Source organism: Salvelinus alpinus, chromosome 7, assembly GCF_045679555.1.
Source record: "Salvelinus alpinus chromosome 7, SLU_Salpinus.1, whole genome shotgun sequence".
In the NCBI taxonomy this organism is placed as follows: domain Eukaryota; kingdom Metazoa; phylum Chordata; class Actinopteri; order Salmoniformes; family Salmonidae; genus Salvelinus; species Salvelinus alpinus.
The window spans coordinates 52,788,473-52,802,512 of NC_092092.1; the positions used below are offsets into that span (position 1 = coordinate 52,788,473).

General features: G+C 45.5%; 1 protein-coding gene across 1 annotated transcript in view; it reads left to right on the top strand.

Moving 5' to 3' along the window:
• Window positions 1-14,040, top strand: part of LOC139581168 (protocadherin Fat 4-like) — a 92,978-nt gene that overhangs the window by 72,994 nt on the left and 5,944 nt on the right. The window contains exons 8-16 of the mRNA XM_071410650.1: window positions 774-1,024; window positions 1,252-5,598; window positions 6,762-6,866; window positions 7,132-7,439; window positions 9,704-9,789; window positions 10,355-10,534; window positions 10,917-11,041; window positions 11,163-11,380; window positions 12,693-12,954. Of these exons, the coding sequence (XP_071266751.1) occupies window positions 774-1,024; window positions 1,252-5,598; window positions 6,762-6,866; window positions 7,132-7,439; window positions 9,704-9,789; window positions 10,355-10,534; window positions 10,917-11,041; window positions 11,163-11,380; window positions 12,693-12,954 (5,882 nt within the window). The remainder of the gene's footprint in view (window positions 1-773; window positions 1,025-1,251; window positions 5,599-6,761; window positions 6,867-7,131; window positions 7,440-9,703; window positions 9,790-10,354; window positions 10,535-10,916; window positions 11,042-11,162; window positions 11,381-12,692; window positions 12,955-14,040) is intronic.

Here is a 14,040-nt window from a genome sequence, read left to right on the forward strand (position 1 = left end):
ATGGAGAGCATAACCAGTTGCCATCAGTTTTTAGTTTCCATTCTCACAGCCCATTAACTTGGGCATTTTTACTTCTGCTTCTGGACTGTTTGACCCACTTCTGGTTGTAGACAGCTTGGTTGTCTGTGGTCCCAATAAGTCTGTGTTCCATCTGTGTTCACACTTTATTCCATAATTTGTCCCCGTTTTTATAGGAAGCGTTTTCAAAATATGTGCCCTTGTGAGCTGTTTGAATTAAAGCCTCTGTGAAGCAAAAAAACACAGGAGAAAATGGAATGAGATACAATATTAAGAAGAATACCTTAAGAATTGGGTAATGCTTTGCCAATAAATTATAGATGGTGCTTTCATCAAACAAAAACCACCAAAAATGTATTAAGTTATTTTATGTCTGTGTTCTTCTATGAAATTACTCTCTGCCTCTTTAAAGCTTAAAACAGTGCCCTCCATAGGATTATTTTGGCAATGCTGATCAAGATATTTTAATCTGGGCATGTATAGGCAGTAGAAAGCTTACCAGTATGTGCTGCATATTATCACAATATCTAATGTAATGTATGTAGGTAGCTGCTGTTCCTGGCAACAGTATAGTAACAGTATTAAGATTGTATTGACTAAAACTAATGTTCAAATATTGTCTCGAAGTAGTGTATAACGTATATACATATATGTTCCATTGAAAATAAATTAAACATCTCATCTAAAACCATGCTGTACAAATCCTAGAATAATGTGTGTTCCTAAAACGTGTCCTCTTCTATGTATCCCTACAGTTACAGTTTGACTGGAGGCAACGGTCAGTTCTCCATCAACCCAGCCACAGGCCAGATCATCACCAGCTCCCTACTGGACCGGGAGGCCAGAGCCAACTACCAGCTCCTAGTTGTGGCCACAGACGGAGGGCAGCCCCTGGGCATGTCCAGCTCCGCCACTGTGTCGGTGGTGGTGGCAGACATCAACGACAGCCCTCCCCACTTCCACCACCACCCCTACGTCACACACATCCCTGCCTTCATCTCAGCAGGTGGGTTCAGATTTTATTCATGAATATTCATTTCAAATATTCATGTACTTACAGTATATGTCTGATGATATTATGCTTGTATAATATGTGATTATATAACTAAAGTATATACAGTATTTATTTTACCTCCTATGAAATTATTACTTTTGCGGAAAATATTGATGATTAAGTGTATATCTGCTGTAAAAGTTATTCTGAAGCATTTGGTCTCATTTTGTATTTTTCAGGCAACTTGGTATTCGCTGTGACAGTGACGGATGAGGACGCGGGACCCAATGCTCAGCTCCACTACTCTCTAACCGGCCGCAACTCTGACAAGTTCAAGATTGATCCCTTAAGAGGAGCCATCACAGCCAATGAGAGGTTGACAGGCAGCTCGGAGGTTACCCTCACTGTCCGAGTGAAAGACGGCGGAACCAATCCTAAAACAGACTCGACCACCGTGACCGTCCGGTTTGTAACTGGGGGAGACTTCCCTGTCATCAAGCTGAAGGATTCTACTTTCACATTTCCAGAGAGCCAACCCACAAACACGATCATTACCACAGTGACCGGGTCCTCGACACGTGGCGGGGCCCTATCATACTACATCGCCAGTGGAAACCTGGATAATGCCTTTCACATCGACCAGTTGACTGGAGAGCTGTCAATCAAACATTCACTGGACTTTGAACACATTCAGAAATATGTGCTCTGGATTGAGGCCAGGGACCAAGGATTCCCCCCCTATTCCTCATATGAGAAAGTGGAGATCACCGTGCTGGATGTAAACGACAACCACCCCGTATTTGACAGGGAACCATTACATGCAGAGATACTGGAGAACCTGTACCCTCAGCGGGTGCTCATTGTGTCTGCTGTGGATCAGGACAGTGGCCTTAACGGCCAGCTGGAATACGCCATTATCGACGGCAACAAGGAGAACAGCTTCAGCGTCAACCGGGCCACTGGTGAAATCCGAACGACCAGGCCTCTTGACAGGGAAAAAGTAGCTCAATATGCCCTTAAAGTGAAGGCCACCGACCGTGGCAACCCTCCCAAAAGCACAGCTGTTAAAGTCCTGATCAACGCGCTAGATGTGAATGATAACGCTCCCAGGTTCTCTAAGATCTTTAGCGCCACAGTGGCCGAAAACGCCCCAGTGGGTTACACTGTCACCAGGGTTACAACCACAGACGAGGACGCAGGTACTAATGCCATAAGCAAGTATTCAATCACAGACACAAGTCTACCGTTCACTATCAATCCAAGTACAGGAGACATAACAATCAGTAGACCTCTCAATAGAGAAGACACTGACCATTACATTGCCAAAGTCTCTGCCCATGATTCTGGCTGGACAGTTAGCACGGATGTCACAATATTTGTAACAGATGTCAATGATAATGCCCCCCGATTCAGTCGGCCATCTTACTATCTGGACTACCCTGAACTTACAGATGTGGGGTCACTTGTTACTCAGGTGTCTGCAGCAGACCCTGACGAGGGCTTCAATGGCAAAATATTCTATTTCATCAGGTCCCAGTCAGAATACTTCAGAATCAATTCAAGCTCTGGAGAAATCTTTATCAAGCAGCATTTAAAATATAAAAACTCAACTGGCAGCAACATAAACATAAATCGCCATAGTTTCATCGTTACTGCTTCAGACCGTGCGCCAAAGCCATTGATGAGTGAAACTACAGTCATTGTAAACATAGTAGATAGTAATGACAATCCACCCAAGTTTGAATCCTCTAGCTACTTTACACCTGTTACTAAAAGCGTCAAAGTTGGCACCAAACTTATCATGGTCATAGCTCTTGACAAGAAAGATTTTGGCCTCAACTCTGAGGTGGAGTACATAATATCAGGAGGGAACAGCTCTAGCAAGTTCAAACTGGATAAGCAGAGCGGATGGGTCACTGTCGCCGCCTCACTCACCTCAGATATGAACAAGGTGTTCCTCGTGGATATTACAGCCAGAGACAAAGGGAACCCCCCTCTGACTGCTAGAACCACTGTAAAAGTGGCAGTCACTGAGGAGAATCACCACACACCAGAGTTCTCCCAAAGCCAAGTCACAGCTACCATACCGGAGAGCCTTGCTGTGGGGACAGCCATCAGGACTCTCTCTGCCAGGGACAAGGACAAAGAGATGAACGGGCTCATCGCATACAACATCACTTCGGGCAATGACAAGGGCCTATTTGCCGTGAACAGTAAAACAGGAATCCTGTCTCTGGCCAATCATCTGGACTTTGAGGAAAGGCAAAGATATGAGCTCAGAGTGACAGCCACCGACGGGGGATGGATCGCAAAGACCAGCTACGTCATGGTTACAATCCATGTCACCGATGTGAACGATAACCCACCGATATTTGAACCTGATGAGTATTTCCCTGTGGTACAGGAGAACGTTCCCAGTGGCACCACAGTGGTGAAAATGAATGCCACAGACAGAGATTCTGGGCCCAATGCCGTCATGGCTTACGTGATCCAGTCTTCAGACAGTGACCTCTTTGTAATTGATCCAAATACAGGTGTAATCACCACCCAGGGTTTCCTGGATTATGAGGCCAAGCAGGTCTACCACTTAACAGTGAAGGCCTTCAATGTCCCAGACGAGGAGCGCTGCAGCTTCGCCAACGTCAACATTCAGCTCAAGGGGGCCAATGAATACGTTCCCCGCTTTGTCTCCAAGCAGTATTACTTTGAAGTCTCTGAAGCAGCTCCAAGAGGCACAGTGGTGGGAGAGGTGTTCGCCAGTGACCGCGACCAAGGACATGACGGAGTGGTTTACTACCTCATTTTTGGGAAGAGCAGAAGAAAGGGCTTCAGCATCAACAGGAAAACAGGCCAGATCTACGTCACAGGTCCCCTTGATCGTGAGAAAGAGGAGAAGATCTCCCTCAAAGTCCTGGCGAAGAACGCGGGAAGCATCCGTGGGGCGGATATCGACGAGGTCTTTGTGAACATCACGATCCTGGATGCCAATGATCCTCCTGTTTTCAGCCAGGAACTGTATGATGTTCAGATCAGTGAGGGTCTCTCCCCTGGTGGCTTGGTCACCTTCGTTAGTGCCCAAGACTCTGACTCTGTCCCAAGCTGGAGCAGATTCTCTTACTCCATAGCCTCAGATTTGAAGAAAAATGTCTTCAACATCAACCCCCAGACTGGCCAAGTGTCTGTTGCAGCTGAGCTGGACAGAGAAACCACTCCTCTGTTCAGCCTGACTCTGCTAGCTGTGGACTCTGGCTCACCCTCGGCAACTGGAAGTGCCACCCTGGTCGTGAATCTGGAAGACATTAATGATAACGGTCCTACTCTGATGACGGTGAATGCAGAGGTCATGGAGAACCAGCAAGCCGGGACAGACGTTGCAACTCTTACCTCAACCGACCCAGACCTTTCACCGAATCAAGGTCCGTTCTCATACAGTCTGCTCAGCGCTGGCTCAGCCAGCAACTACTTCAGCCTCAGCCCCGCTGGAGTGCTGACCACCAGTCGAGAGATCGACAGGGAGCAGATCAGTGACTTTTACCTCTCGGTGGTGATCAAGGACTCCGGCGTCCCTCAGATGTCCTCCACCGGAACGGTCCACGTAAAAGTCAATGATCAGAATGATAACCCGTCAGAGCCGCGCTCAGTGGAGATCTATGTCCACTATTTCGGAAACATGTTCCCCGGAGGGTCCCTTGGGGTTGTGAAGCCCCAAGACCCAGACATCCAGGACAGCTTCCACTGCTCCTTGACCCCTCCTTCATCCAGTCTGTTCACCATCCCAATGGGCACCTGTGACCTCAACTCCAAGGCCCGCTCAACAGACGGAACATTCGAATTAGCTGTCCGGAGTAGTGATGGTGTCCATGGCTCTGTCAGCAGTAACGTCCGCGTCTTCTTCATGGGGTTCACCAACGCCACTGTGGACAACAGTATCCTGATTCGCCTCCATACCCAGGGGGTCACCACCTTCCTCACCAATCACTACCTCAGCTTTGTCCGCATCGCAAACTCGCAGCTGGCAGGGCTAGGCACTGGAGTACAGCTGTATGGTGCGTTTGAACTCAACAACCAGACTTTCCTGATGGCCGCCATAAAGCGCAGCCATGGACAGTATGTCAACCCCAGTGGAGTGGCCACCTTCTTTCAGAGCATCAAAGAAGTTCTGCACAGGCAGAGCGGGGTACAGGTAGACTCAGTGGATCATGACCCCTGCACACGTAACCCATGTCAGAACGGGGGCAGCTGCAAGAAGCGCCTTAGCGTTGGGCCAGATATGAAGACAGAGGAGAGTGTCCCGGTGATCCTTGTCACAAACCACCCCCTCCAGCCATACGCTTGCAGTTGCAGACCAGGGTATGCGGGGGCGCTGTGCGAGACGGATATAGACGAGTGCCTGCCGTCCCCGTGCCACAACAGTGGGACCTGCCACAACCTGGTGGGGGGATTCTCCTGCACCTGCCCCGAGGGATTCACGGGCATGGCCTGCGAGAGGGACGTAAACGAATGCCTCTCCAACCCCTGCAAGAACGGGGCGCTCTGCCAGAACTACCCCGGTGGCTTCAACTGCCTCTGCAAATCCGGCTTTGCAGGTACCGTACAACGCCTTAGGAGTCATTTGGATTTTATGAGCAACACAACCACAGATGTTCAGCTAGGCTCAAGTATACACACACTGCACATGAATCCTGCTTGTCCAAGTAAAATATTTGCCTCCAAACGATTGCAAGAGGTGTTGTAACCCTAGCATACAGGCCTGACTGCCAAACATTTTTGGGTTTTACGATTACTAGTTGGGGGGTATCAGCTTTGATGCATATCATCTTGTCATGTTTACTTTAATAAAAAGGATGATGCGAAATTGAACCCAGTAAGGGCCTTAGTCTCATATTCCTCTGCATGTCTTTCAGTACTGCATATTTTAGATGTTTAAGGTTCTGCCTATCTTTCTGTTGGTCAAGCATTTAGAGGTTTAATATGTATTGAAGACTGCTCTCCCTAATTTCGAAAAGTGAACTAAATAGTACTAGCCACTGTGTAAATCACTCCCTCCCCTGCTTGAATGTAATGCTAAGTTGATGATATGATAAATAAAATAATATTACTCTTAGTGAAGGGAGTGCACATGGAGAAGCAAAACGAGAACAGTAGTTTGAATCATGTCTGTTTGGTCAGCTGCTGGCTGTAGTTGCTGAAAGACATTTCCAATGATCAACAGCAGATGTTTTGCCTTTTTTACTATGACCTTAACAAATGACCACAAACCTTTGCGTTTCATCAAGACAAATGGCCCTCTTGAAGAATTGCACATATTGACTTACAGTAGTTTGCATGCCCTCACATTGAACTCCACACTTCCTGTTTTCCCTGCCTGGTTGTGGTGAAAGAATTTATCTCCTTTAAGCTGTTTGTCTCATGTTGCAGGAGTCAGTACCTAAAAATACATGACGCTGCAGGTCATTGTCAGTCTCGCCCCTTGCATACCTTGTTCTGTCTGTGTCTATTAATACTTTTACTCCTTAAGTCATCATATTTTCATCATGTCTCTTGGCCTCAGAGATCCAATAAAGAGGCTATAGTTGTAAAATCTATATATAATCTCCCAATGTATTACTTTTTCACTCATGTAAGTTTCAAATAGATTATCCTAAGTTTACAATAGCATAGACCCCCTGTGATTTTAAGTTTCCCCTCACATTTTCCTTTGTCATCCCCCACCTCGTTTATTTGAATTTGTGTTGTTTTGTGAACCCAGGCAAAACGTGTGATTCCATCATCAATCACTGTGAGTGTAACCCATGTTTTAATGGCGGCTCCTGCCAGAACAGAGTGGATGGATATTACTGTCATTGTCCATTTGGTGAGTATTAACTTAGGGGCAACCGCTAAAACTATCTGGATTGGCAAAAATGACTGTTGCTATCCCCATTGTCATTCATTGTATATCTCCATGTCACATTTATTCACATGTTGTTTAACTGTTTCTCTCTTCTTAGCATGATTAGGGTTAGCCTATGATGGCAGATGGCAACAGATTCCCAGCTATGTGCTGATTTAGTAGATGCAGTATGGTGAATTATTCATGACTTCCCTGTTTGATTTGTATTCATTCCTTTCGTCCTCAGGGGTCTTTGGAAAACACTGTGAACTCAACAGCTACGGCTTTGAGGAGCTGTCCTACATGGAGTTCCCTAGCCTGGATCCCAACAATAACTACATCTACATCAAATTTGCCACACTGAAGAGCAACGCTCTCCTCATGTACAACCATGACAACCAGACCGGAGACAAGGCGGAATTCTTGGCTCTGGAGATCTTTGAGGGACAGATGCGCTTCTCGTTTAACTTGGGTAGCGGGACCTATAAACTAATGACCATGATAAAGGTTGCAGATGGACAGTTCCACACGGTTATTGCAAGGAGAGCTGGAATGGTGAGAGTCATTTCTATGTTATATATGGCTTTACCAAGCTGTCTTTATTTGTTTTCCTCCATAAACGGTTGGAAAATATATTTTATTGTATGTTTTAATGGTTTGATGGGACCTTAATTGCAAAAATGTAGAGGGAAAATCCTAAAGGCACCAGATGTACATAGAAGATTAGTTTATGATTCAATAGCCGTTATGACCTCCTGGGTTTTTATAGCCGAGAGCAGCGTCCACATTTGGCCTCATCGTCTTTTTTTGCACCATAAGATGATAATTAAACTTCCCACACAGTGGTAGTTCTGTATAGGGTTTTCATAGTTTGTAATTATATTTGATTGCTTGTTGTGATTTACAATATGACCTCCAAAGTAGCGTCAGACACTGAAATTCCTTGTATTTGAATCTAGTAATTTCTCTGCCAGTTTTTTAATGGCGGGGAGAAAAAAGTCAGCAGCCTGTCCAAAGTTTTATAGTGTAAGTCTCCTGCTGGACATCAGATCTGTCATTTCTCACCCTGCACTGGGATTTCATAGGAAACTGGTAAAATCGTTAAATTGTCAGCTTTGAGATGTGCAGAGTGACAGAATGGAAAGGTACACAACATGCATTGAGAAATGCGATGCTGCCCTTACTGCACTGCAAATATTACGTGTAGGCTGAGGAATTACCATGTTGAGGCTCTTAGCCGAGCTAGAAGAATGGAAGCAGAGCGGGCATGTGTCGTCCCTGAAGTGCCAAGGCCCTGAGGCGGTGAAAAGCGAACCTGATCAGTGTGTTTGGAGAAGGTGATGTGGGTCATTGAGGTTGTCCCGTGAAGGCCTTTTTTTCAGGTACTGGATACTGAGCAGATGAAAACCAGACACCATTCATAGTAATGTATGACGCACCGAGAGTCAAGGACACTGTTGTTTATATGAGAAGCATATTTTAGATCACCCTACTGAAACCGGCACCCCAACAAGCATTTTTTTCAATTGTTTATACTCTGTTATTATAGCTTTATTATTACAGCAATGGTAATGAGTATAGTATGACCACTAAGTTAAGAACACTAATGTAGTTTACATTTTGTAATACAGTCCTGTCTCAATTTAACTGCAACAATTGTGGTCTCATTCTTCTCAAGGCTATGTTTGCCTTATTTCTGTTTGTCTTGTCATGAATGAGAGTGGTTTCAGGCCTCACATAAATAATTTACAACTGGTTTACACCCTTTAGCATCTACATTCTGTTGTTTTCATCCTCAAAAAGTGTTGAACTTGACCGTCGCACACAAATAATCCGACAATAGTGTGTTCCTGTGGACAATAGCATGTGTCTGCAGTGTTCAACAGCAGCCATCTTTCTGGATTTGTCATCTAGAAGGTTGGTCATGAGAAAATGATGCTGTCCAGTGACAACACTGATTTAATTTACCCTGTTTCGTTTACCTTGTTCCAAGTTAACCAAACAGAAACAAAGCTCCTGTTTGTTTTTTTCTCAAAGGGTGTTTCCTTGAGAAAAGCCCTTCGCCAGTCGTGTGAGACACTTGACAGTGTGTGTACGCTGCGGTTTGGCTGCAGGGACTTTGATCTGAGAGAAAGGCATTAATAAAATGCCCATCTGGCTCTGACGTGTAGACCTAGCCCTTCAACAATAGCGACAAAGCCCAGAGACAAATGACTCTTGTTTCCCTTGTTGCTTTTTTTTTGCTTCGTAAAACATTTCTGTGTTAGCAATTACCTCAGGAGGCCGAGAAGGGGAGGGGTCACGCTCTCCGCCATCTCTTGGATGATTTGTGCTCACGCTCCGAGCAGGCCGCTCCATGTTTACCTAAGATCCTGGTGTAGGTGGAGCATGCTGTCATGGTTTTTCAACACGTTCACGCACTTTCCATTTCTCTTGCCACCTCTTTTTTTCACATCAGTCAAGCTTCAGAGACCACATAGGGAAAGTAGAACAATTATTAGCATTGGCTAAGGGTGAAAGTCATATCTTAGAGAATCTCAGATTAATATTTAGGCCTACTGTATCTCCCATCTTCATAATGATGGTTTCAAATACAGTATATGCTATCAAACAACATTGCTTGTGATGTACAAAATCAGTCATGTCGTTGAATTTACTGTTATCTGTAAACTGGTGTGCTCATCTGACTAGGATATGACGGTCTGAGCTGGTACAACTATCAGGAAGGCACAAGGTGTGGTGATTTGTTGTGTGCTACTATATGTACTGTACAGTCCAAGGAGAATAACGCGTGTGTCTCTGCTCCCCTCGTCATGCAGGCTGCGTCCCTGACAGTCGACCTGTGTGGAGACGATCAGGAGCCAGGCTACTGTGCTGTGAGCAACGTGGCTGTGCATACTGACTGGTAAGAACACATAAAGTAGAGATTAGCACACAGTCCACCCTGGCAGAGTACACACAGAAGAGAATTTGGGTATAGGGGGAAGTATTTCTTTCCATAGTATACTGTATCTATAGTAATGAGCGAGAAAAAACGAATTCCATTTGAAGCTGTTTACTTTCAGAGTGGCTTACCACCTTCAATGTATACAAATATCATCATTGGTCACTATCTAAACAATGCAGCAATATCTCATATCTCTGCAAAGAATGGAACAATCTGTGGGCACATCCATCACCTTGACTCTTCTCAATGAACACTTGCATATTCACCTAGCCTAGTGTAAATCCTAGTGTATGTAAACACATACATGGACATCACATGTACCGTTTAGCATTGTAAGAGGCCCAGAGTGAAAAGCCGTCTGGACCCATGGGGGGGGACTGTGTGCGAGACTCTGAGCGAGCGATCTGGCAGATGAGGAATGGTCCGGGAGGGTCCAGTTTATTTTGCGGAGGGTCCGAGGCCCCGTGGGGCCATGTCATTGTGAGAGGTGCTGACCTCCAGCGGCTTCTCCTTCTCCTCGCAGGATCCTGGACGTTGGGCCCAACAGGCTCTCGGTGGGAGGCGTCAGGTCAATAGAGCCCGTCCTTCACCGCCGCGGCCAGGTTGCCACCCACGACTTTGTGGGCTGCATCATGGAGTTTGCCGTCAACGGCCGCCCGCTGGAGCCCAGTCAGGCCCTGGTATCTCATGACATCCTTGACAGGTCTGGTTCCCTCCCTCCTTCTCTTCTTCTTTTCTGTCTTTCCCTACACCCCCCCCATCCCTCTCAATCCCCCTAAAACCCCAAACTCTCCCAGCAGGATATCTGGCCATTCTCTGAAGCTCTCAACCCTCAGGAACAGCTGAAGAGACATCTTTGATATAAATAGCAGATGTACAGTTGTTTGGAATAGTAATCGTAGAATGGAAATTCTTTTAGTTGGTTGTGAATAGTGGCGAGGACAGATCTTTTAATATGCTAATTCCCTGGATCTTTTATGTTTTTTGTATTGCGGGAATCTCATCTGCCGTTTCCTATTGAGGGCCGGCTGTCCACCAGGGGGGCTGACTTGTGTGTGCCTGTCTGACTGTCTGTTTGTCTGTAGATGTCCCAGACTGGAGGGAGCCTGCACAGCCAACCCCTGCAGACACGGGGGCACCTGTATTGACTACTGGTCCTGGCAGCAGTGCAAATGCATGGAGGGCTTCACCGGCAAGTACTGCGAGAAATGTAAGAATCATTTGGAGGGGAATTCTGTCATACACTTCTTCTGAATTTGACCATCACTCAGAAGGCAGATGGTATCATTTCCTTTGACTTACCCAGAATTGTGCTTTTCATTCTTTCATAGACATCACGGCCGACACGGCTCTCTCACTGGACGGGACTGGACGCCTTGACTACGCCATGCGCCAGAGCCCCAAACGGGACATCCTGCTGCGCCAGAGCCTCATGGGCTTGACCTCTGACCTCTCTGGGCCCAGCAGCCTCAAGGTTAAGTTCCGAACCCGCAGCAAGAGTGGCACCCTGCTCCACGTCCAGGAGAGCAGCAACTACACCACCATCAAGGTAAAAGAAGTCTCCACAGAGCGAAACCCTGTCGGGTAACAAGCCACACACAGTACAAATACTGTATGCATGCAGAGATTCGCTTCTAGTGTTAATGTGTTTTGTCTGTTTGCTGTTCCCAAACCATTCTGAGGTTTCTATACTTAGATTTGTCCCGCACACACGTTCGTTTGTGTCTGTTTCTCCATCTGCCACTCGGTCCCCACTTAAACATGTCACACGTATGCACAATCCTCCCTTTTAACCCCCACCCCCTGAGTCAAAGCTATAAGGGGATCTGTGCCTTTATCACCTCCTCTCATTACCCTTACATATACGCTCCTTCATTCTGCTGATATAGAGTTCAAGGCTTGGACTGATCCGGGGCAGCTGTCCGAGGGCCCAAGCTCTCATTCATCCTTTTCCATTTTCCCCCAGTCCGCTTCCTTTCCTCTAGGACACACCGGGTCTCTCTGGTTGTGTTTTCCGGTGCAGTGCCCCCAGAATCCCCCCTACCATTAGTACTGTACAGCCCAAAGAACAATATTGAATGTACTGCTTGACCACCACCCCCCCAAAAAATATGCATAGGGTATAAATAACGTGATGTAAAAGAGATAAGTTCAATTGGTTCTCCAGATCTCGTTTCCTGTGTTTTTGGCTCGTGTGATTTTTTTTCTTCTCCCATTTCCAGATTTCGTCGTGGGCCTTTAAAATCAATTCTTCCTGAAGCTACATACCATTGCTGATGTTTAGTTTCTTTGAAGGGGAGGCAAAAGAGATTACTTTTCCACTTTAGGCTGAAATATATGAGATTACCATATACAATGCCTGGCACACTGTCATTTTGATTAATTACTTCTATATGATTAACTCTGTTGCGCATGGATATAGTTTATGCATATTGAAGGTAATACTATGAAAGTTCCTGCATACCTAACATGATCATAATAATAGCTGTTTTACTGGTATTTGGCATATGCAACCTTTACCTCTGCACTGCAACAGTCGTCGTTGTAAAGGGAAAATGTGTTTTCAATCAACTTAACTGGTATAATAACGGTACTGTAAATAAATAGATTATTAGTATTACAAAACAAGAACAGCTCTCCAACTGAAACAAAACATCAACAACATCTCTGAGTTGAGAATGATCAGAGCATATAATCATATCATCATGCTTATCACATTTCTCCACTCTTTCCTTCTCAACAAACATGTACAATACAGTATCAGCCTGTCTGCCGGCCTGCATTCCTGTCTGTCTGTGTCCATCCGTCTGTCCACGTCTGCCTATCTGTCCATCCATCTAACTCTGTCTCTTCCCTCCCAGCTGAAGAACGGCAATGTCCACTACATATCTGATGCGGGTGTGGGGGGTAAGGTGGAGAGGACCCTGGGAGAGATGGTCCTATCAGACGGCCAGTGGCACATCCTGCAGGTCTTCAAGAACGGCTCTGCCACCTCCCTCCACGTGGACGGGGCACTCCTCAAGCTCATCCAGCACCCCACACAGGACTTCGGGGGTCTCAACGTCCTGACCATGTCCCTCGGTGGAGTCCCCTCCGGGCCCACCCAGCAGAAAATTGCATCAGGTGAGGTGGTTGTGTGTGAAGTTGCTGTTATTGAATGGTAGATACCTTTAGCAAATAATATAAGGTCTTCTGTTGAGTCAGACCATATTAGGTGATGTTGCAGTCCTGCTCTCTGGAGCTAGTGTAAATTGTGTTTTTATTTGACACTGGACAAATTGTAGAAGAGTTAATGTTGTTCTCTTTTACACATCATTTCTAGACAATAGCTAATGTGAAAGTAGTTTGATTAGGTGGGGAGCCCTGCCTTTGATGCTTTCATGTTTTCATCTTATTGCCATGGAATCTTGTCTTGGATTAGATCTAAATCAGATCAGATGTCACATATCAGATCAAATGTTTTCGGACTTGAAAATAGTTGGGATAGGGTGAACGAGAGGGCTTCCAGAGGGAAGGGATACACCACTGTACATTTCAGACTTTTAATGGAAAGAAAATGACTTAATACTATGGACTAACATGGTAAAAAAAAGCAATTTTAATGATTTGTTGGCCTCTTTCACACAATAAGGTATGGATATACTTCAAAATAAACGTGCATGCCTATGGCAGGCTGTCTTGCCTAGCACGAAGGTTATCTGGTCCCGGTTTCTTGGGGCCACACCTACACCAAATAGGAACTGACCCTTGCTTAATATGCATGTAGAAGCATTTGTGGTCTGGTGTGCATTCAACTAGTAAGGATCTAATGAATACAACAAAATGGGATAAATTCAATAAACATGTGTTTACATCTGTGAGGGAACTTTGTGAAGCAAAATGAAAGCGAAGGTTTGAATTAGTCACCAAAACATTTCTTCCAGATGGATGTCTTGAAGCGATACGAGGTCTGAAGATTGTCTGGCATCCACCGCCTATGTTTTTGAAAATAATTACATTGGCTTCTCTCAGAGTTGCCAACGATTTATTTACGCGTTTGAGAATGTGATTTGTCGAGGTGTTTTCCATGAGGACATTTCATTGAGATTTTGGCCGATGCTTAACCAATTTGCCGTCTAAACAAAATTCCTCTAGTTCTGATTATAGCTTTCAGTTCCTGTTATTTACAAGTTGGCGATCCCAGCCACTTGGCACATTCTGAAAAGCGCT